Source organism: Crocuta crocuta, unplaced genomic scaffold (genome assembly GCF_008692635.1).
Source record: "Crocuta crocuta isolate KB4526 unplaced genomic scaffold, BGI_CrCroc_1.0 scaffold77, whole genome shotgun sequence".
Taxonomy (NCBI): Eukaryota; Metazoa; Chordata; class Mammalia; order Carnivora; family Hyaenidae; genus Crocuta; species Crocuta crocuta.
This window is the reverse complement of record NW_027532172.1, coordinates 2125629-2146234: the sequence shown is the minus strand read 5'-3', so window position 1 is coordinate 2146234 and position 20606 is coordinate 2125629. Positions and strand designations below refer to the sequence as shown.

Genomic DNA, 20606 nt, shown 5'->3' with positions numbered 1-20606 from the left:
GTAGAGACTGAATACTTCACCACGGGCCACCAAGTTACCATGTGACCTGAGCTGCCCAGCATGGACTATGTATTGTCTGACACATCAACCTGGAAAGGTGGACGTGCACGGCAGCGCTCTACCATCAAATGGAAGTGGTACATACACACGATGTGGCCCAAGCAGACCCTGAAGGCACAAGTAAGCTCCACAAAGGAGCGGCCAGTTGGGGCGCCTGGGTGGCTCAGTCAATTAAGTATTTGATCCTTGGTTTCATCTCAGGTCATGATCTCACGGTTCATGAGTTCGAGCCCTGCATCGGGATCTGCAGTGAGAGCATGGAGACTGCTTGGAATCTCTCTCTCTCCCTCTTTCTCCGTCCCTTCTCCACTCACTCTAAATAAATACATACATAAACAAATAAATAAACTTAAGAAAAAAGCGGCCCTAATGCCCATAGTCCCCTCCTCTGCTATACGGCCTCCTTTCTCCTGTATCTGTATCTATGGCCTCATGTGAAGTTTATTATGATCGGCTGACAGAGGAAACGATCCTGGGTCTGGATTATACAATATACAGGCACCACCTAAAGGGACAACTGCAATACTACCATCCCTCTGAGACATTCCTCAAGGACAGCGGTGAAGGGCAGTCCACCCACTGGCAAAACTTCAAGCAGTACACTTAGTTGCTCATTTTGCTTGGAAGGAGAAATGGCCAAACATGCAATTTTATGCTGATTTATGGGCTGTGCGAATGGTTTGTTTGGATGGCCAGAGAATTGGAAGGAAGACAATTGGAAAATCAGTGACGAAGAAATCTGGGAAAGTGGTACGTTAATAGGCCTCGAATGGGGGGATGTGTGAGGATATTTATGTCCCATGTGAATGCTTACCAAGGAGTGACCACAGCAGGGGAGAATTTTATTTTATTTTAAATGTTTATTCATCTATTTTTTGAGAGAGAGAATGAGCTGGGGAGGAAAGAATCCTAAGCGGGCTCTACAATGTCAGCACAGAGCCTGACGTGGGGCTCGATCTCATGAACCATGAGATAGTCACCTGAGCGGGAAATCAAGAGTCGGATGCTTAACTGACCAAGCCACTGAGGTGCTTCCTCAGCAGAGGAAGATTTTAATAATCAAGTGGATCGGATAAACCTGTTCCATGGATACCAGTCAGCCTCCTTCCCCAGCCACCCCTGCGCATTGCCCAGCGGGCTTGTGAACCATGTGGCCAGGCGGCAGGAGTGGAGATTATATATGGGCTCAACATGAACTTCCACTCACCAAGGCCAGTCTGGCTTTAGCCACTGCTGAGTGTCCAGCTGCCAGTAGCAGAGACCAACACGGAGCCCTGATATGGCACCGTTTCCTGAGGTGATCAGCCAGCTACCTAGTGGTAGGTTGATTACAATGGTTCCATTACGGAAGAAGGACCATTTTGTCCTTTCTGGGTTGATACTTACTCTGGATCTGGAATTGCTTTCCCTGCATGCAATGCTTCTGCCAAAACTACCACCTGTGGACTTACAGGATGCCTTATCCACCATCACGGTGTTCACACAGCATTGTGTCTGACCAAGGAACTCACTTCGCAGCAAACTAAGTGCAGCGATGGACGCATACATATGGAATTCGTTGTTTTTCCCCATGTTCCCCACCACCGTGAAACAGCTGGTTTGGCAGAGCAGGGAAAACAGCCATTCGAAGACTTGGGTGCAGAGCCAGCAAGGTGGCCATACGTTTCCGGGCTGTGTCACAGTTCTCCGGGAGGCTGCATATGGTCTGAATCATCATCCAATATGTGGTGCTGCTTTTCCCACAGGCGGGAGTCATAGACCTGGGAATCAGAGGTGGAGATGGGAGTGGCTCCACACATTTTCACCCCTAGCGTCACACTTGACAAGGTTTTGCTTCTTGCCCCCATGACCTTATACTCTCCTAACCTAGAGGTCTTCATTTCTTTTATTTCTTTTAATGTTTATTTGTTTATTTTGAGAGAGAGAGAGAGAGAGAGAGAGAGAATCCCAAGCAGGCTCCATGGTGTCAGTACAGATCCTGACATGGGGCTCAAACTCAGGAGCTGCGAGCTCATGATCTGAGCTGAAGTCACAAGCTCAACGGACTGAGCCACCCAGGTGCCCCTAGAAGTCTTCATTTCAAAGGGAGGAAGGCTTAGACCAGGAGAAACAACAATGATCCCATTGAACTTGAAGTTAAGATGACCGGGGTGCCTGGGTGGCTTAGTCTGTTGAGCCGTCCGACTTCGGCTCAAGTCACAATCTCACGGTTTGTGAGTTCGAGCCCCGCGTCGGGCTCTGTGCTGACAGCTCAGAGCCTGGAGCCTGCCTCGAATTCTGTGACTCTCTCTCTCTCTCTCTCTCTCTCTCTCTCTGCCCTTCCCCTGCTCACACCCTGTCTCTCAAAAATAAATAAACATTTTTAAAATTTAAAAAAAAAAAAAGGAATGAGGATTTGAAGTAAAGAACCATGACCACTCAGGTGCTTGCTGAGAGCAAAGGGAATATGGAATGGGTGGTGGAAGAAGGTGGTTAATACCAGCTATGTCCACACGAGCAGTTATAGAGATGAGGACTATCATTGTCATGAGTATTTCTTCCATCTTTTGTTATGCGTGTGTGTGTATAATGTATATAGCAAATATCTTTGTTTTCTTCCTTGTCTCCTCATCATGTGAATGATGTATTGACTTTATATCATAGTATTTATGTATTGTTAGCTTCACATCATAGTAATTAACCTATAAGATATCAAGGTCAAGAATAAACATCACCCAAGGACTTTGCATTCTCTCTGGAGAAAGGATTAGTGTGTTTTCAGTTATACCCAAGGAGAGTTGTATCGTGTTTTGTGATAACAGTCCAAGCAGACTAAGAGAGCACCCTTCTTGACAATCAACTGATCACAAACGTCAGGCTTTATTTCTGGATTCCCAGGTCTATTGCATTAATATATTTGTCTGTCTTCATGCTAGTACCACTCCATCTTGATTAGCTTGGTTCGTAGTAATTTCCAAAATCAGGAAGTATGGGTCCCCCAATTGTTTTTTAAGGTTATTTTCTGGAGGAGAAAATGTGTATTCAAGTCCTTTGTCCCTTTTAGATTATTTATATTTTTATTAGCATTGTAAGAGTTCTTTCTGTATTCTAGATACAAGTCCCTTGTCAGATGTATGCTCCGCAAATGTTTTCTCCAGGTCTGCGGGTTGTCTTTCTCACTCTCCTGATGGTATTATTGAACGTTTTAAATTTTGATGAAGTCTACCCTACCTGTTTTTTGTTTTGTTGACTGTGCTTTTGCTCTCATATCTAAGGGACTATTGCCTAATCCGAGGTTACAGATTTATCCCTGTATACAGTAGGGGTCCAACATCATTCTTGTGCATGTGGGCATCCAAATGTCCCAGCACCGTTTGTTGAAAGGATTGTTCTCTCCCCACGGAATTATCTCAGCACCCTTGCCAATGCTTTTTAGTGTAAGTATGTGCCATGCAATATTTGGAAGACGCTTAGGCTAAAAACATATTATATGTTCATCTGAAATTCAGATTGCCCCAGGGCATCCTGTATTTATTTGTATTGGCTGAAACTGGCAACTCTATACTGGCATCTAGTGGGTAGAGGCCAGGGATGCTGCTAAATGTCCTACAACGCACAGAGCAGTCCCCCCAACCTCAAAATGAAATCTGGCCCAATATGTTAAAAGTACTGTTCCTCTGCCTTGAAACAAACACGGGGGGAAGTGGGGGGGGGGGCATCGCCTGACAACCAGCACCACGGCAACTCTGTGAGTAGGTGGCATTGGCTCATTTTCTGAAAATGGAGTGGAAACTGAGGCTCAGAGCAGTGAGCCTTTGCTCTTTTTTTTTTTTTAATATTTTTATTTATTTCTAGGAGAGAGAAAGAGAGACAGCGTGAGCAGGGGAGGGTCAGAGAGAGAGAGGGAGATACAGACTCTGAAATAGGCTCCAGGCTCTGAGCTGGCAGTCAGCACAGAGCCTGACGTGGGGCTCGAACCCACGAACCACGAGATCATGACCTAAGCGAAAGTCGGACGCTTAACCGACTAAGCCACCCAGGTGCCCCGAGCCTTTGAAATCCAATGCTAGGGGAGTTGGGGGTGGGATTCTTCTGGATATTCTTAAAAACCGTCCAAAAGAAATTGTCCCAGAAGGGAACCATGAGGCTTTTCAAAGAGGTTGGGGTGTCCCCCTTGATGCAGGCATCTCAGATTTGAAGGGCTCAATCTCCAAGGACCCCACCACCACCACCACCAAGCACTCAGATTGAGAAGTTCCTGGATGGTCCTGGGCATCTGCATTTTTAACACAAACCTCTCCCCCCACCCCCAGGAGGGCTTTTTAAGGATGTCGCATGGAAAGGGTGAGGAATAAAACAATACTTGGTCTGGCCATATTCTCATCACTGGGAGTTCTGTGACTACTTTTGTTTACTTGGTTACTAGCCGTTTTTAAAAATCTAACAAGCAAGGGACGCCTGGGGGGCTCAGTTGGTAAAGCGTCTGACTTTGGCTCAGGGCATGATCTCGTAGTTCCTGAGTTCCAGCCCCGCAACGGGCTCTGTGCTGACAGTGCAGAACCTGCTTGAATTCTCTCTCTCTCTGCCCCCCCAACTTGTGTGCACATCCCCCCCAAAATAATAAATAAATAAACTTAAAACAAAACAAACTCTAACAAGCAAAAGTGAAAAAGTGAGCATCTGCTTCCTATAAGAGGTTGGACGGTGTTCCCCCCAAAGATAGAGCCACGTCCTGCCCCCCAGAACCTAAGGGTGTGACCTCATTTGGAAAAAGGAAAAGGTCCTCGCAGATCTACTTAAGTGAAGGACCTCTAGAGGACATCATCCCGGATTTAGGGTAGACCCTGGATCCAATGACAAGTGTCCATATGAGAGATGGAAGAGGAGAAATGCACAGAGAGAAGGCCATGTGACCCGGACGCAGAGTTTGGAGTGATGTGGCCACGCGCCAAAGAACTTGTGGGAGCCCCCATAGGCTGGAAGAGGCCAGGAAGCATCCTACGGCAGAGCCTCGGGCAGGAGTGTGGCCCTCCTGACACCATGATCCTGGACATCTGGGCTCCAGAACAATGAGAGAATACATTCATGGCCTAAAAGCCACCCAGTCTGAGGTGACTTGTTACAGCAGCCCCAGAAAACTAATACCCCCACCAGGTACACTTCATCTGGAATCTTCCATTCAACTTATGCTCTATTTTTCTGCTTTTTGTTTTTGGTAACTCTATGTGTTACTACAAGCGCATGTCCATTTTTAGTTGGATTGTGTTTAACATTATAAAGGTCATCATTCTGTCTGTGATCTTAGGGAGACTTACTCCTTTTCACACGGTGATTCTTTTTTTTTTTTTAATTTTTTTTGTAAATGTTTTATTTATTTCTAGGAGAGAGAGAGAGAGAGACAGCGTGACCAGGGGAGGGTCAGACAGAGAGGGAGTCACAGACTCTGAAACAGGCTCCAGGCTCTGAGCTGGCAGTCAGCACAGAGCCCGACGTGGGGCTCGAACCCACGAACCGTGAGACCATGACCTAAGCGAAAGTCGGACGCTTAACCGACTAAGCCACCCAGGCGCCCCATTCACACGGTGATTCTATTTCTGAGCTGTGGCTGTGGTGGTGCCCATTTCTCAAGGCGTACTTCCTGATGGCTTTCTGGTTTCCTCCAATCAGCTTTGAGGCAGACGCCATGTTTGCCTGGCCAGGGACACCTCCGACATATCCAGCATTTTCTCTTGGGCAAATTGGGCAAATTGCAGAGTATGTGAATATTCCACCCGAAGAGGGGGACCAGCTCCTGGTTCAGTATGGTCACCATAACACACTAGCGACCCCTTCCCCCCTACCTGTGAGGTGCCCCAGGATCCCCATTCCCACCACACCGGGTATTGTCTCAGTTGGTCATTTTCTCCCCCAACAGCTGGATGCAAAGTGGTATCTCACTGAGGTATTCAGGCTATTCTGATGCAACTTAAAAAAATTTGATTTTAAAAAATTCACATAACGTAAATTTTACCACCTTAGCGGTTCTAAAGTGGACAATTCAGTGGCATTTAGTGCATTATCGATGTTGTGCAACCATCAGCTCTATCTAGTTCCGGAACATTTTTGTCACCTTAAGAGGAAACCCTAGACCTTTCATGCAACTTGCAAGCAAAACTAAGCAGCTGTTCAATTGGCATTTAATCTTCGCTTGTTTTTCCTATTTGGGAGAAAACCAGCTCTGTGTGTATGAGATGGAGGGTCCCTGACTGTAAAAGTGGTATATTCTTTGTTTGAATTTGAATTTGAATTTTTTGAAGTTTGTTTGTTTTGAGAGAGAGAAAGCAAGCTTGCGTGTGAGCAGGGGAGGGGCAGAGGGAGAGAGGGAGAGAGAGAGAATCCCAAGCGGCCTCCACTCTGTTAGGGCAGAGCCCAATGCGGGGCTCGATCACACAACCTTTGACATCACAGCCTGAGCTGAAATCAAGAGTCGGACACTCAACTGACTGAGCCACCCAGGCACCTCTAAAAGTCATCCTCAGAGAGCTCACGCTGTCTCTCTCAGAAATAAATCGAACATTAAAAAATTTTTTTAAATAAATGTCATTCTCGGTATATTCTTTCTTTTTAATTTGTTTTTTGTTTAATGTTTATTTTTGAGAGAGAGACAGAGTGCAAATGGGGGGGGAGAAGAGACAGAGGGAGACACAGAATCCGAAGAGGGTTCCAGGCTCTGAGCTGGCAGCACAGAGCCCGACACGGGGCTCGAACTCATGGACTATGAGATCATGACTTGAGATCATGAGCCGAAGTTGGGCGCTTAACTGACTGAGCCACCCAGGCACCCCCATTCTCAGCATATTCTTGATGCTGAGAAAGAAAAAAAAATCATCAGACAAAACAGAAAAGTAGAATGTAAAACCACCAGGAGCCTCACAACCCAGGACACAAGGTCGACCCTGAGTCCCTGCCGGATGCTAACATGAACAAAACTGACACCAGTAAGTGCTGGCAAGGATGTGGAGGAACCAGAACTCTCTAGTGGCAAGGCTGCTGGAAATGCAAAATGGCACAGCAGCCTGAAAAGCTTGCAGTTTCTGCAAAGGTTAATCACAGACCCGCCACGGGACTAGTCTTTTCCTTCCTTGGTGTTTCCCTGACAGAAACGAAAGCGGGTGTCCATCAAGGACCTGGCACGTGAATGCTCACAGCACCTTTACTGGTGGTAGTCGTCTCATACGGGAACAAGCCCAATGTCCACGATCCGGGTAACGGATGAACCACAACGAACTAGGGACACTCACAGCAACACAGATGTACCTTCGGGGCCTTACGCTGAGCGAAAGAAGCCAGACCCAAAAGGTTACGTACTGCAAGATTCCATTTGCCGGTATAGAAAGTGCAAAGTAATGTAAACTGACAGCAGACAGGTCAGAGGTTGCCTGAGGAGAGGCGAGAGAGAGGATTCCAGTGGCCCCAACATTCCACAGTGTGTAACTTAGGGCAGCACCTGGCCAGCAGCCATCAAGCACTGGCTCGTTATGAACGCTCAGCTCTGCTCTGCTTTGTCCACATTTTGACAATTCATCGTTGAAATGTAAGAAGGAAAATCATTTCAGACTCTGCCAAAGTCCCCTCGGGTTTCCACCACAGGTGTGTGTGGTGTCTCTCTCTCTCTCTCTCTCTCTCTTTTTTTAATGTTTTATTTATTTTTGAGAGAAAGAGAGACAGCATGAGCAGGGGAGGGCCAGAGAGAGAGGGAGACACAGAATCTGAAGACAGGCTCCAGGCTCTGAGCTGGCTGTCAACACAGAGTCTGACGTGGGACTCGAACCCAGGAACCGTGAGATCATGACGTGAGCTGAAGTCAGATGCTTAACCAACTGAGCCACCCAGGCGCCCCTGGTGTCTCTCTCTCTTGACCCCTCAGCTGGGTCCCCCCCCGCAGGTCTTGGCCAATCCAGGCCCGTCTCACTTGGTGACTTCAGCCAGCGTGGGCTGCACTCCTGAATCCACCCGCCAGTCCTGAATCCACGGCTCTGCGCCACGTCCTGGCCCAGCCCCTCCTCCAGTCCCCCTGCCAGCCTGGAGTCCAGGAAACTGGAATTCTTCTCTCGCACCAAGAGAGGTCCCTCAAGGGTAAGCAGCGGCCGCGGCAAGTTCCAGAGCTCCGGAGGAAGGCTGCTTAGGATCGCAGCCGCTTCTCCCCGCCCAGCCACCAGCCTTTTTGGCAACCCCGTCTCTCTGGAGTCCTGGCTTCCACAGATGTGGCCCTCACCCTGCCCTTGCTGAGATGTGGCCAGCTCCAGCAAACCTGGACCCCATTTAGGGCTCCCCCCAAGAACAGTGGGCTCTTGTGGGTTTCTGTGGGCGCCCCTCTGCGGCCCCATTCTTGCTTCAAAGGAGTCCTTTGTGAAACATGGATGTGTGGCCAAGGCCCCAGCGACGCTGGTGGGGGAAAAGAAAAATAGGCGTGTGTGTGTATTTTATAGCCCTTCTCTGCTCCCTGAACGGCCTCTTTGAAGGTGACGATGGGTCACAGCAGGCCTTGGGTGGGAGGACAGTGGGCGGCCACCTTGATTCTAATTCGACCATACGTTGCTTTTTTAGGGGATGTGCTGGGGTGTCTGGAGAGGTGGGTTTTGGCGTGGCCTCAAAGCTCGGTTCGCACAGAGACTCAAGGCTCCTACTGTGGGTGGCAAGGCTCTGAGGAGGAAGGCGGCCCCTGGGGACCCCGTCTATCCCGCACGAGGCTGGAGGCTGGGATGTGTTTGGGGTGGAATTCTACTGTGGCCATTTTAGAAGGCGTTGGGTGNCTCCTTGGCCTCTTCTAGCGGGGAGATGGGCGATAAGCAGAGCCATCAGAAACCAGGAGCTGGTGTATTGTGTTTGAAGGTAACAAAAGAATCAAAAGGAAAACGGTCACATCACACCCACTGGGGCGATCATCATCGAAAGCAGAAAAGAACAAGCGTCTCCAGGAAGTTTTTTGTTTCTTTGTTTTCATGTTGAGTCATTTTTGAGAGAGAGAGAAAGACGGAGCGTGAGCAGGGGGGGAGGGGCAGGGAGAGAGGGAGACAGACATCTGAGGCAGGTTCCAGGCTCCAAGCTGTCAGCACAGAGCCCGACGCGGGGCTCAAACCCACAGACCATGAGATCATGACCTGAGCCGAAGTCCGATGCCCAACCGCCTGAGCCACCCAGGCGCCCCAACAAGCCTTGTGAAGGCCGTGGAGCAACTGGAGCCCTCGCACATTCCCAGTGGGAATGGGAAATGGTGCAGCCTCTGTGGGAAAAAGTTTGGCAGTTCCTCAAAAAGTTAAACATAGAGTTATTTTATGACCCGGAAACTTCACTTCTGGCAGCGCCTGGGCGGCTCAGTCGGTTAAGCGTCCAACTTCGGCTCAGGTCATGATCTCACGGTTCGTGGATTTGAGCCCCGCGTCGGGCTCTGTGCTGACAGCTCGGAGCCTGGAGCCTGCTTCAGATCCTGTGTCTCCCTCTCTCTCTGCCCCTCCCCTGCTCACGTTCTGTTTCTCTCTCTCAAAAATAAACTCTAAAAATTTTTTTTAAAAAAAGAAAAACTATAAAATGGTGAATTGTGTGTAATGTAAATGTCATCTCAATAAAAAGAGGAGAGATAGCGCTCTGAGAATTGATAAGGTGTTACCTGCAGGGTATGCTGTGAGCGAAAAAGCGTCACAGTGCATGCCGGCGCAGAGGAAGTGCACCCCCACGACCCCCTGTGTGCAGAGCTGTGGGAGGTAGACACGTGGCCTTCTGAGCATGGATGATGTCTGTGGAAGGCCCTTACATCCAGCTGGAGGTTTGTGGCAGCTGAGGGAGGCTGGCAAGGCCATCAGGTCACTCAGGTGCCACCTTGAGAAGGAGGGGAGGAAAAGGGGGTGGGGCGACGCTTGGGGTGGGAGCCCCGAGAAGGTTCAGGCCAGGTTGAAGGCGTCCTCTTGATCCGGCCCTGCTCTCTGTTGCTGACAAGCTGGACTATTCCAGAAGCAGTGGTAGCCGGACCATCAGTGTAAGCGGGGGGTGCCTCCTGCTGGCCTATGTGTCGCCCCTTTTCTGCCCCATGAGCCCTCTGTTCATGAGCCTGTCACGTGACAAGTGGCAAAGGCGGCCAACATCACCGGGCTGAGTCACGTGGTCTGTGTAGTTGCTCCAAGCCCCTTCACGGTGGGTGCTTTCTGGAAGGCGTTGATGCTGACACAAAATCCTCATGCTTAGTCCAGTCCCATTGGCCCGTGGCCGCCTCTACCCATAACCTCCTTGTCTCTGTCCTTTTCCTTACAGCCGCGGCCCAGGAATCCATGCACGCTCTCATCCTAGGTCACCTCCCCTCCCACAAGGTAGGAGGCTCCTCAGGGGCTCCCTCACAGCTCTGCTTGTGGGGAAGGACGCCCTTCCACTGTCCCTCAGGCCCCCCTGCACGAGGCTAGACTGCAGCCACTGGCTTGTGCTGTGTTCTCCAAGCAGGCTCCAGGCCCTGAGCTGTCAGCGCAGGGCCCGATGCGGGGCTTGAACCCACGAGCCTCAAGATCGCGACCTGAGCCCAAGTCAGACGCTTAGCCGACTGAGCCCCCCAGGCGCTCCTCAAGTTTTTAATTTTAAAGGCTGCCCAAGAGACCAGCCCTTTGTCCCAGCAACATCTCCCAGCCTCCGGGGGTGTAGGAGCGAAACTTCAAGAAGCATCCCTTAGCAAACCCAGATGGGTTTCCCAAGGACCAAGCCCTTCCCTTTCCAGCTTTTGGCTCACTTCCCTGACTACGAAGCCCTCCTCACCTGCTTCCCTGATCCCCCACTCTCCCGGTAAAAGCCAAATCGATGTTGAGTTCATGCCACACTGGGCCCTTTCCCTGTTGCAATAGTATGTCCTGACTTTAGCTTAGGGTCTGGCTTTACCTTGGACAAGCTGCGACTTGTTCCGCCAGAGGGAAACTTCAGTTTTGCCCTTGAGACCTTTCAGCTGGTTGGATGAGGCCCACCCCAACTACTTAGGGCCGACGGTGTGGATGTTAATCACATCCACACAATATCTCCACCGCATCGCCCAGGCCCAGGCTGGTGTTGAAGACTTGACAGGGCGTTACCACTTAGCCACGTTGAAATGTAAGAATGTCCATTGTACTGTCTTAGAATAATTGAGGGGTCTGGCAGAATGAGTCTCTCTCTTTTTTTTTTTTTAAAGTTTATTTATTTATTTAGAGAGAACAAGCGTGGAAGGGGAAAAGAGAGGGGGGAGAGAGAGAATCCCAAGCAGGCTCCACACTGTCAGCGCTGAGACCAACGTGAGCCTCAAACTCACGAACCACAAGATAATGACCTTAGCTGAGATCAAGAGTCAAATGCTTAAGAGCCACCCAGGCACTCCAGGATGGGTCCCTCTTGTGCCCATTGGGTCCCCAGCACTGACAGGGACCAATACACAGTGGAAGAAGAGCAGGTGTTTGTTGAGTGAATACACAAAATATAACAGCTCCTGGCTTTAGTCCAAGCCTCCAGGGAATTGCTCCCCAGTCTGGGGGACAGGGGTGAGGGGGGCTTTGCTTAGCTAGAGAATCTCTGCAGAACCTGGGCCTCCGAGGAGGGCACAGGGGGATGGGCGGGGGTCTGAACCGCTCTGTAGAAGGAACATTGGTGTGACGAGGCCTTTCCACTCTGCGGTCAGACTCCTGGCCCCAAGAGCCATAAAACAGCCCTGCTTGGACTGGAAACATCTTCCTTTAATATGTTCCTGGAGGCGTTGGCAGAGCCTGTAAGGAAAATTCCAGGGGAATAAGGAGAGAGGTCTTCAGCATCCACTGAGGGCTGGGAGGTGGTGGCCAGGCCCGTGGCTGTGGGGGGACCCAGCTGCCCCAAGGGGAGACTGAGGGCAGAGCCGGGCAGCTGTCAGTGCGTTATCTGAGTTCTGGGAGGGTCCCGTGGACCGAGAGACCTCCCTGAGCCTTGTGGTGGCGGTGATGGCGGGTGGCCTCACCGGTCCGAGACGGTTCTCCACAGGAATTTGTGTAAGGCTGCTGGGAGATGTTCTCAGCAAGCAGGAGCATGTTGAACCCACAGGGTGCTGAGGTCTGGGGAGGGAGCCTCCCAGGGCCCGGCACAGGGCGACGGGGGTACAAGTCTTATGTGCCTTCTGCTCGCTCACCTCCTATGGCTCCCCATTGCCCCGGGATGGAATCCAGACAGTGTCATCCCCCGTGCTGCCAGACCATCCAGCTCCGTCACCCCATCTCCCTTCACCCCAGGGCAGCCGGGCCCGGCCAGTTCCAAGAACGCCTCTTTGCTCTCTGTCACCTCCAGTCCTCTGCTCACACTGGCGCCTACCACCCCAAGCACGCTCTGTGGCCTCTGACCTGGCTTACCCTTACTCTTCCTTCAGCCGGAGCTTAGAGGTGCCTCTTGCTGGCCCCCAGCGGCTGCCTGGGTACCCCCCATCACGGCCGCACCCACCCTGGCACATACTGAGAGCAGCTCATGGTTATACATCCTGGGGTGTTGCTGGGGGAAGTGAGGAGGGCTCCGAGGGGTAGATGTTTCTCAAACTTTGTCATTGGGGCCCATAGGTCCCTTTGTGACCAGGAAGACACAATCCCACCTACTACATGCCAGGCACNGGTTTGTCGGGGGGGGGGGGGCACTAAAACACAGTGTGTATTGGCAAGAACATACAAAGATGATAATTTCAAAGACTGGAGAGTGTTCGGAAGAAAGCTGGGTGGTTAAGCTCAGATTTGAAGGATGATAGGAAAGTATATGTAAATACGGAGGATGAGATTCCAGATAGAAAGGACGCGGGGGGCAGGGGGGGCGGCTGGGGCAGGGAAGGGCTTGGAAGCTGGAGGAACTGGGAGAGGCTGGTGGGGCTGGAGTGGAGTGAGGAGACAGGCCAGAGGGATGGGCTGAGGCCACATCACGTGGGACTTTGCAGGCCACAGAAAGAAGGTGGGTTTTATTCCGAGAGAAAGGGGGAGCCATGAAGGGTGTGTGAGCCGGAGGGAAACACGATCTGATTTATGGTTTTAAGGCATCCCCTGTGGCTGCCTGGGGGAGGAGGCTGGGGCAGCGTCCAGGCAGGAGTCAGGAGGGCAGACACCAGGGCCGGACGGCAGGAGAGGCGAAGTGGTTGGACGTGTGTATTTTGGAAGCTGAGGAGACAAGAACTACTGAGGTACTGGACAGAGGGGGGCAGGGAGGAGTCTCAGATGCCACCCAGGTCTCAGGCTCAGCACCGAGTGAATGGTGGGGTCGTTGCCTGAGACAGGAAGACTTGGAGAGGTGACGTAAGGGACCAACGGCCCCACCTTGGCCGTGAGCTTGCGGTGTCTGGTTGGACCCATGTCCTGGGCCGGGCTGGCTAGGCTCCCAATGCAACTATGGGTTTTGCAGGCAAAGAATGGCCTTTGATGTCTGGGCCTGGACGGCGTCCACCGGGGAGAGGCAGGCAGGGGGCAAGGGCCAAGCCCTTGACGCCCAACTTTTGTGCAAGCAGGCAGGGCCCACCCCAGGTCCTTTTATTCCAGCTGGAAACGAGGGCCAAATCGAAAAGTCCAGATGTGGAGTTGGACGCAGTCCCGTGACCGTGCGGCCTGGGGAGGCCCAGCGGCCAGGCGTCCAGTGGGTCAGGCCTCCGTGTGGCCTCGCTGGCCACCGCCCGGCCGGGTGTTGGGGGCAGGATGGCTTCGCCTTGAGTCTCTGGCTGCCACAAAGGTTAAAAAAATAATCACCAGCTCCGAGACCGCGCCCCTCCCGGCATCAACCCCAGCGCCTGGTGGAAACACCGGGCCCCGGGACCCCCGCCAGCCCACAAGGCCCGAGACTTGTCCAGGGGCCTGTTCAGGAGCAGGGGGAGGGGTCAAGAGGGCATGAAGCTGGATCCCAATCTTTCTCTACCCATGAGAAGTGGCTCAGTTTTCCATCTGGAAAATGGGCCATTGTTCTAGAATCACATCATCCTCGAGTTCTCAAACACCTACCGTGCCCCAAGCCCGGGGCCAAGAGCTGGGGACTTGACTATTGGACCAGCCAAGGCCGGCTCTGCCCTCACGGCTTCCGAGGTGGGCAGGACAAGATGTAGGATTCGTTGGGGCGCCTGGGGGGCGCAGTTGGTTGGGCGTCCGACTTCAGATCAGATCATGATCTCGAAGTTCGTGGGTTGGGGCCCTGCGTCGGGCTCTGTGCTGACAGCTTAGAGCCTGGAGCCTGCTTTGGATTCTGTGTCCCCATCCTCACTCCTCTGCGCCCCTCCCCCACCTCTCAAAAGTCAATAAACCTAAAAATTTTTTTTAAAAGATGAAGGATTTGCTGGACAAAGACTGTCACACCCCTGGGACTTGGTTTTCCATCTCTGTGATAGGGAGAATAGCAGTCACCTCTGACAGTCAGTATTCCTGTGACAGCGTCTCCCTGCTGGACTGTCTATGACCCAGCTTGGAGCACCACGGTCGAAACCCCAGTGGTCCCAAATGTTCCGGGCCAAGGGGGCAAGTTGACTGTTGAAAATCAAGTCTCCTGGGGTGTCCCGCTGGCTCAGTCGGTGAGCGTGTAACTCCTGATCTCGGGGTTGAGAGTTCGAGTCCCACGTTGGTGGTAGAGATTACGTCAACATTTTGAAAATCTTAAAAACAAATAAATAAAAACAAAAATAAACTCAGGTCTCCTGATGGCAGTTGCTGCAAGGAAGCAGTCCCCTGTGGAAGAAGAAGATGGAGACTGGCAGCAGGAGCTGGGACAGGCTGGGTGGAGAGTTGTTGCTTAACGGGGACAGTTTTCGAGATGAAAAGAGTTCTGGAAATGCCCGACAGCGAGGATGGCCACATAGCAGTGTGAGCTTAATGCCATTTAAGAATGATTAAAATGAGGAGCCTGGGAGGCTCAGTTGGTTGAGTCTGACTCTTGATTTCAGCTCAGGTCATGATCTCACAGTTTGTGAGTTAGAGCCCCGCATCGGACTCCCTGCAGACAGAGCAGAGCCTGCTTGGGATTCTCTCTGGCTCTCTCTTTCTCTCGGAAAATAAATAAATAAACTTAAAAAAACTTTTTAAAATAATAATAGTAAAAATGATGAAGATGGTGAATTTTATGTTATGTGTCTTTTACCACAATAAAAGCTAATTTAAAAAAGGGGGGGGTAGGTAGAGTTTGGAATCAGATCTGCCTCCTGTTGACTGTGTGGTCCTGAGCAAACGTCTTACCCTCTCTGGGCTTCCTGCCTCCTTCCCTCCCAGCTCTGGATCGTGGTCACCAACCTGATCTTAATGACTCCCTTCAATTCTACGTCTCCCCCATTTCAAACTTTTGGGGCTTGAGGCAGGGCTGGGAGCAAGGGAGCTGAACATCACTTGAGCGGCCTTGGAACTGGTGATGGTGTGAGAAGGCCCCTCCTGTGGGCGCCTCCACTACTTGCCAGCCATTTGGAAATAACAGGCTGGCAGGAGCAGCCGTTCTGGGCAAAGGCTGTTTCCTGTGATGTTCAAGGTTGCCTGGTACCCAGGAGAGGTCAAGAGGCCACCAGAGTAGGGAAGGGCCTTGGCTGGGCCTGGAGCCGCCCTCAGCGGCACCCTTCCAGGGAAGCCTGGGTCAGATCCGGGACTGCCCCCCTTCCCAAGGGCAGAGGACAGCAAGAAGGGCCTCTTATAGCATTTGGAGATGGAGGTAGAGGATGGGGACTTGGCACACCACCAGGGTCACCCCCATTAAAGCAGGTCAAGCCTAATAGCCTGGGGTCCAGAAAGCCCACTGAGGCAGGAGTGAGGGGTGGGGGATGTTGGCCTACTCAGAGTGGCATCCAAGAGGGGCTCACCACCACCACCACCGCCACCACCACCAGGAAGCCTCACTCACGCTGACTCAGGCCAGACCACAGTGATTGGTTCCAGGAGGGGCATGGGACCCGAGCTGAGCCAATAGGAGTCAGCCCTGAGATCCCCGCTGGGCCTATCAGAGGAAAGATGCTCTGTTTCCACTAGACCTTGGCTGGGACAAATGTAAGCCTGGCCCACCCTGCTGCCCCAAGGGGCATGAAGAGCCTCGATCAGGGAGATGCAGATCAGAGTTAAGAGATACCACTTCACACCCGCTAGGATGGCCATAATCCTTGCCTGAAAGCGAGCGTTGGCAAGGAAGTGGAAAAACTGGAAGGCTCACAAATTGCTGGTGGGAGCGTCAAGTGGTGCGGCCACTGTGGAAAACAGTGTGGCAGCTCCTCAGAAAATTAAGCATCGAGCTATATGATCCAGGAAATCTCACGCTCAGGTATGATACTCAAGAGAACTGAAAACAGGTATTCAAACAAAACCTTGCACAGACAGTTCCAGGCATTCAGTATTCACGATCACACACAAAAAGGTGGAAACAAACCCAGACGTCCATCAGCCGGAGAACGGATAAACAAAACGTGGTCTATGCATACAAAAAATGCTATTTAAGCACAAAAAGGAACGAGGCTCTGATACGTGCTGCAACACGGATGAACCTTGAGGACACGCTCAGTGAGAGAAGCCAGACACAAAAGGACACATGTTGTACGATTCTGTTTATAGGAAGTGTCTAGAACAGGCAAATCCATAGAGACAGAAAACAGATTAGCAGTTGCCAGGGGCTGGGGGAGGGGCGTGGGGAGTGCCTGCTAATGGGTACCAGGTTTCCTTCTGGGAGGAGATGAAAATGTTCTGAAATAGATAGAAGGGATTAACTCATGGCATCATACAGGCACTAAAACCCACTAAACTGTACACTTTGGAATTGTTGAAATGATACATTTTATGCCATGCGTATTTTACCACAAAAGTTGTTTGTTTGTTTTTTAAGGAAGAAGAAGGCAGCTGACAGAGAGATGAAGACCCTGCTTCATTTGGGGTTCTAGATCCAGCCATGCCTGAAGGCAGTCCTGCCATTGGGGTAAGGCAGCAAGAGATGGATCTCCCTCTCTCTCTCTCTCTCTCTCTCTCCCTATAACTTGGCGTTTCAGAAAGTCGGCCTTGTTGGTTCTTGCCCAGGTCCCCATCATGATGAGAAGAGCCTCACCAAAGGTGCTGGGGGCCTCAGGAAGGTCCAAACCCCACCCCCTGGCCCCTTGCTCTCCCATCTATAAGATAAGAGGGGGGCAAGGTCCCACCATGCCAGCAACAGCAGGTCCTAGGATGCACTCACTGTGACGATGTTCACTGCCCATCACAGGCCTGTGAGCAAGATGTTCTGAGCTCAGCAAAGGGAAGAAATTGCCGAGGTCCACGTTCCTGCCTCCCATGCTGTGCCACCTTTGGAAGCAAACTGCTGGGGCCCCAGGCGGAGGGTGGCTGGGGCCCCAAGAGGCAGCCTGGCTGGGTGCTCGCGCTTAGCATCTGATGGGTTTGGGTTCAAGTCTTGGCTCGGGTCCCCTGTGATCCTGGGCCAGTGGTCTCTGGTCTCTACTTCTGGGCCTCAGTTTCCCCTCTCCAAAACAGACTGGTTGCTCTGGGTATCAGGTGCAGCATCTGCTGGGTGCAAGTTGCTGTCTCAGGGGAGCTCATTAATACATGGATGTGTCTGGTGGAATCCGAGCTGGGCTAGGACCGCTGGCATGCGCAGAGGCGGGTGCTGCGGGGAGGTGGGGGCAGCTTACCAGTTTACTGCCACCCGGAGGGGGATGCAGCCGGGGACAGCCTCCCCTCCGTGTCATGTTGCTGTTGGCTTCCAAAGGATACGGATGTAGAAATAACTCCTTGATTCTTTTTCCATTTGCTGCCCGGCACTCAGCGTCCCGGCGCGCCTGGCCGGAGGCTGGCACTGTTTCCGGGCACCTGGACAGCCTCAAGCACTCACTGAGTGTGTGGCGGCTGGAGGGCTCCAGGCGTTGGCAATAGCGTGGTCCTTGTCTCCTGTGGCTGCTCCAGAGATAGGGAAGAAAGTGCCTCGGAGCTCCCGTGGCCTCCCGGAGCATCCTCGGACAGCCGACAGGTATGGCCTGTCAGTGAAGGTGTGGCCAAGAGGCAGGTTCTGTTGGGATCCGCTAGGAGACTCGATCCGGTGGCAGCTCAGATGTGGGACGCCCCAGTGCCGCGTGTCAGCCTCCCTGGGGTCCGGTGGCTTCCGAAGGCTCTGTGCTTCCACTGACTGGCAGCCACATACATCACCCTAGGTCTGTGGCTCTGCAACATCCTAGCCCCGTGGCTCTATGCTCCCCATGATCCTATGGCTTTAGCAGACTGTGGTCCCACGGCCCCGTCAACCCATGATATTATGACTTGGCCATTCCTTAGTTTTGTGTTTCCTTATTCTGTGGTCTCGTGACTCTTGGATGATTTGGAACTTCATGGCTCTAGAAAAGGGTGAGTTATTCAACCCAGTGGGAAATAGAGTCAGGAAGCCTCAAGAGGTGGGTGTTCCAGTGGACCCCCCCCCCCCACCTAGCACCATGTGGATCAACAGCAACAGTGACGTCACCCCTTTTCCGGAGGGTTCCCTGTACTTGTCACCATTCTAGGGCTCCCTCTCAGAGTACACTGACAGTTGCTATGGTTTGGCCATTCCTGGAGGGTTTTATTAAACACCTCAGTCTCCCTCTGTGGTACAGGAATACGGACACACAGGTCAGAGAGCCTGGTGTGGCCTGAGGGAGTGACTTTTAAGTCAGGGTAAGCGGGGGAGAGCCAGGTAAAGAGCAGGACGAAGAGTGCTCCAGGCAGAGGGCACAGCCCATGCAAAGGTCCTGAGGTGGGGAAGAAGCCTAAAAGGAAGAGCCACAGAGAGGCAGCCAATGAGGCTGGGGTGAAGCGTAGCTGTTCACCTCCCCTCTGTCTCATGTAAGGCAAAGGGGACAGAGAATGGACAAAAAGCACCTACTATGTGCTTCAATCTCATTCTCTCGTTGACTCATAGTGATCTCTGAATGGGTTTGGCACATAGCCNGCGGGGGGGGGGGTCCAGCCAGCCAGCCAGCCACCCACCTACCCATCCAACTATTCACCTCCCCACCCACATATCCACTCACTCATCCATTCATCTGCCCACCTACCTGCCTGACAATCCATCCATCCACCCAGCCATTCCATCTATCCATCCATGCGTTCATCATCCATCCATCATCCATTCATCCCTGACCCAGCCAACAATCCAAACACGCATCATCCATCTACCCATCCACTCATCATCCCTCCTATCTGTCCACCCACCCACCCATCTATCCATCCATTCAGCCAGCCAGCCACCCAGCCAGCCACCTATTCACCCATGCAGCGCAAACCTGGCTCGTGGCTCTGCCCCTGCGCAGGGACACCACACCCCGCCCTGGGTTCCAGCTCTCCTCCCCCTCCACTGCCCCCTCGCACCCCTCTGCTCCGGCCACACCTGCCTCCTCTGTGAACCTCCAACGCATCAGGCACATCCCACCTCTGGGCTTTTGCCTTTGCCGTGCCCTCTGCCTGGGTGCTCCTCATCGGCCGGAGCCCACTCACCTGCCCTGGTCCTGGCACCAACATCTCCCCACAGGGGCCTCCCTGACCCCCGGGCTCCGTTTCCGCTAGGCCAGCCAGCTCCTACTTCTGCGTGGCAGGCACTCCAGGCCACTGCAGGTACTTGTCCACCCTCGAGGCCACACCCATCTCGGGGCTGAGGAGCTGAGACCGCATCCTCCCTGTTGGCTATGTGGCAAGGGGTCTGTACGGTGGATGAAATTATTTGATCTCACCCCCCTGATCGACAATCATTTATTTGGCACCCATTGTGTGCCAATCTTCCCACATTGGGGCTGGGGCTCCTCCCCGCCCAGGAGCCTCCCTCCTGCACTGGCCCAAGCCCTGGTCTGGGCCTCTGCCTGCCAGGCAGTCGGTGGGTAAACACACCCCGCCCTCGGCCTCCTGCCCCATCCATCACTGGCCTGAACAAGGGCCTCCTGTTAATGAGCTGGGGTGGGGGCCAGAGAGGGGCAGGAGTGGGGAGAGTGAAGAGTCGGGATCAGGACTCTGGTTCCTGTGCTCTCTGCTGCCCACCCACCCGTCATCCCCAGATGGCTCCAGAAACCTGGGTGGGGGACCCTCTCCCTATGACCTTCGTGGGGAGGGGAGCATGTGACTTCCTTCTCTGAGCATCCAGTGCCCAAATCAGGAAGACAGGACAAACCTGCCTCTCTGAGCCTCAGTGTGCCCATCTGCAGAATGGGGGCATTAATGACTGCCACCATGGAAAAAGTACTCAGCACACTTTTTATGGAGGAACTTATTCAGTTCTGGTGTCAACGCTAATATGTGGGGGCTCTTGTGTCCCCCGTTTTATCTGGGTTTTTACTGCTCGTGTTAAGGTGTGCAATGCTTCAGGTATTTCTATTCTCTAATTCATTAAACAGAGAGAGAGAGAGAGAGAGAAAGAACAAAGCTTGTGTAGTTAGCCACACAGGCTGTCTCTGTGCCTATAACACAGACACAGGTTTGTTTTACTATTACCTACAAAACTCTCATTAAATGTCAGAGGAAAGGAAAGAGCAGGGTGGTCATTTGCCCTTCCACAGTTATCTCTGGAAAATTATGAAAATAACGCCTGTGTAACTTCATTCTCTAAAATCAGTACCCATTGGGGGCACCTGGGCGGCTCAGTTGGTTAAGCCG

The 20606-nt window shown here is 52.3% G+C and overlaps 1 protein-coding gene across 1 annotated transcript in view; it reads right to left on the bottom strand.

Moving 5' to 3' along the window:
* UPF1 (UPF1 RNA helicase and ATPase) overlaps positions 1-19634 on the bottom strand; it is a 60333-nt gene extending 40699 nt beyond the window's left edge. The window contains exons 1-2 of the mRNA XM_077777023.1: positions 19546-19634; positions 17830-17971 (exon numbers count right to left, since the gene is read on the bottom strand). Of these exons, the coding sequence (XP_077633149.1) occupies positions 17830-17971; positions 19546-19634 (231 nt within the window). The remainder of the gene's footprint in view (positions 1-17829; positions 17972-19545) is intronic.
* Between the last annotated feature and the right edge of the window lie 972 nt (positions 19635-20606).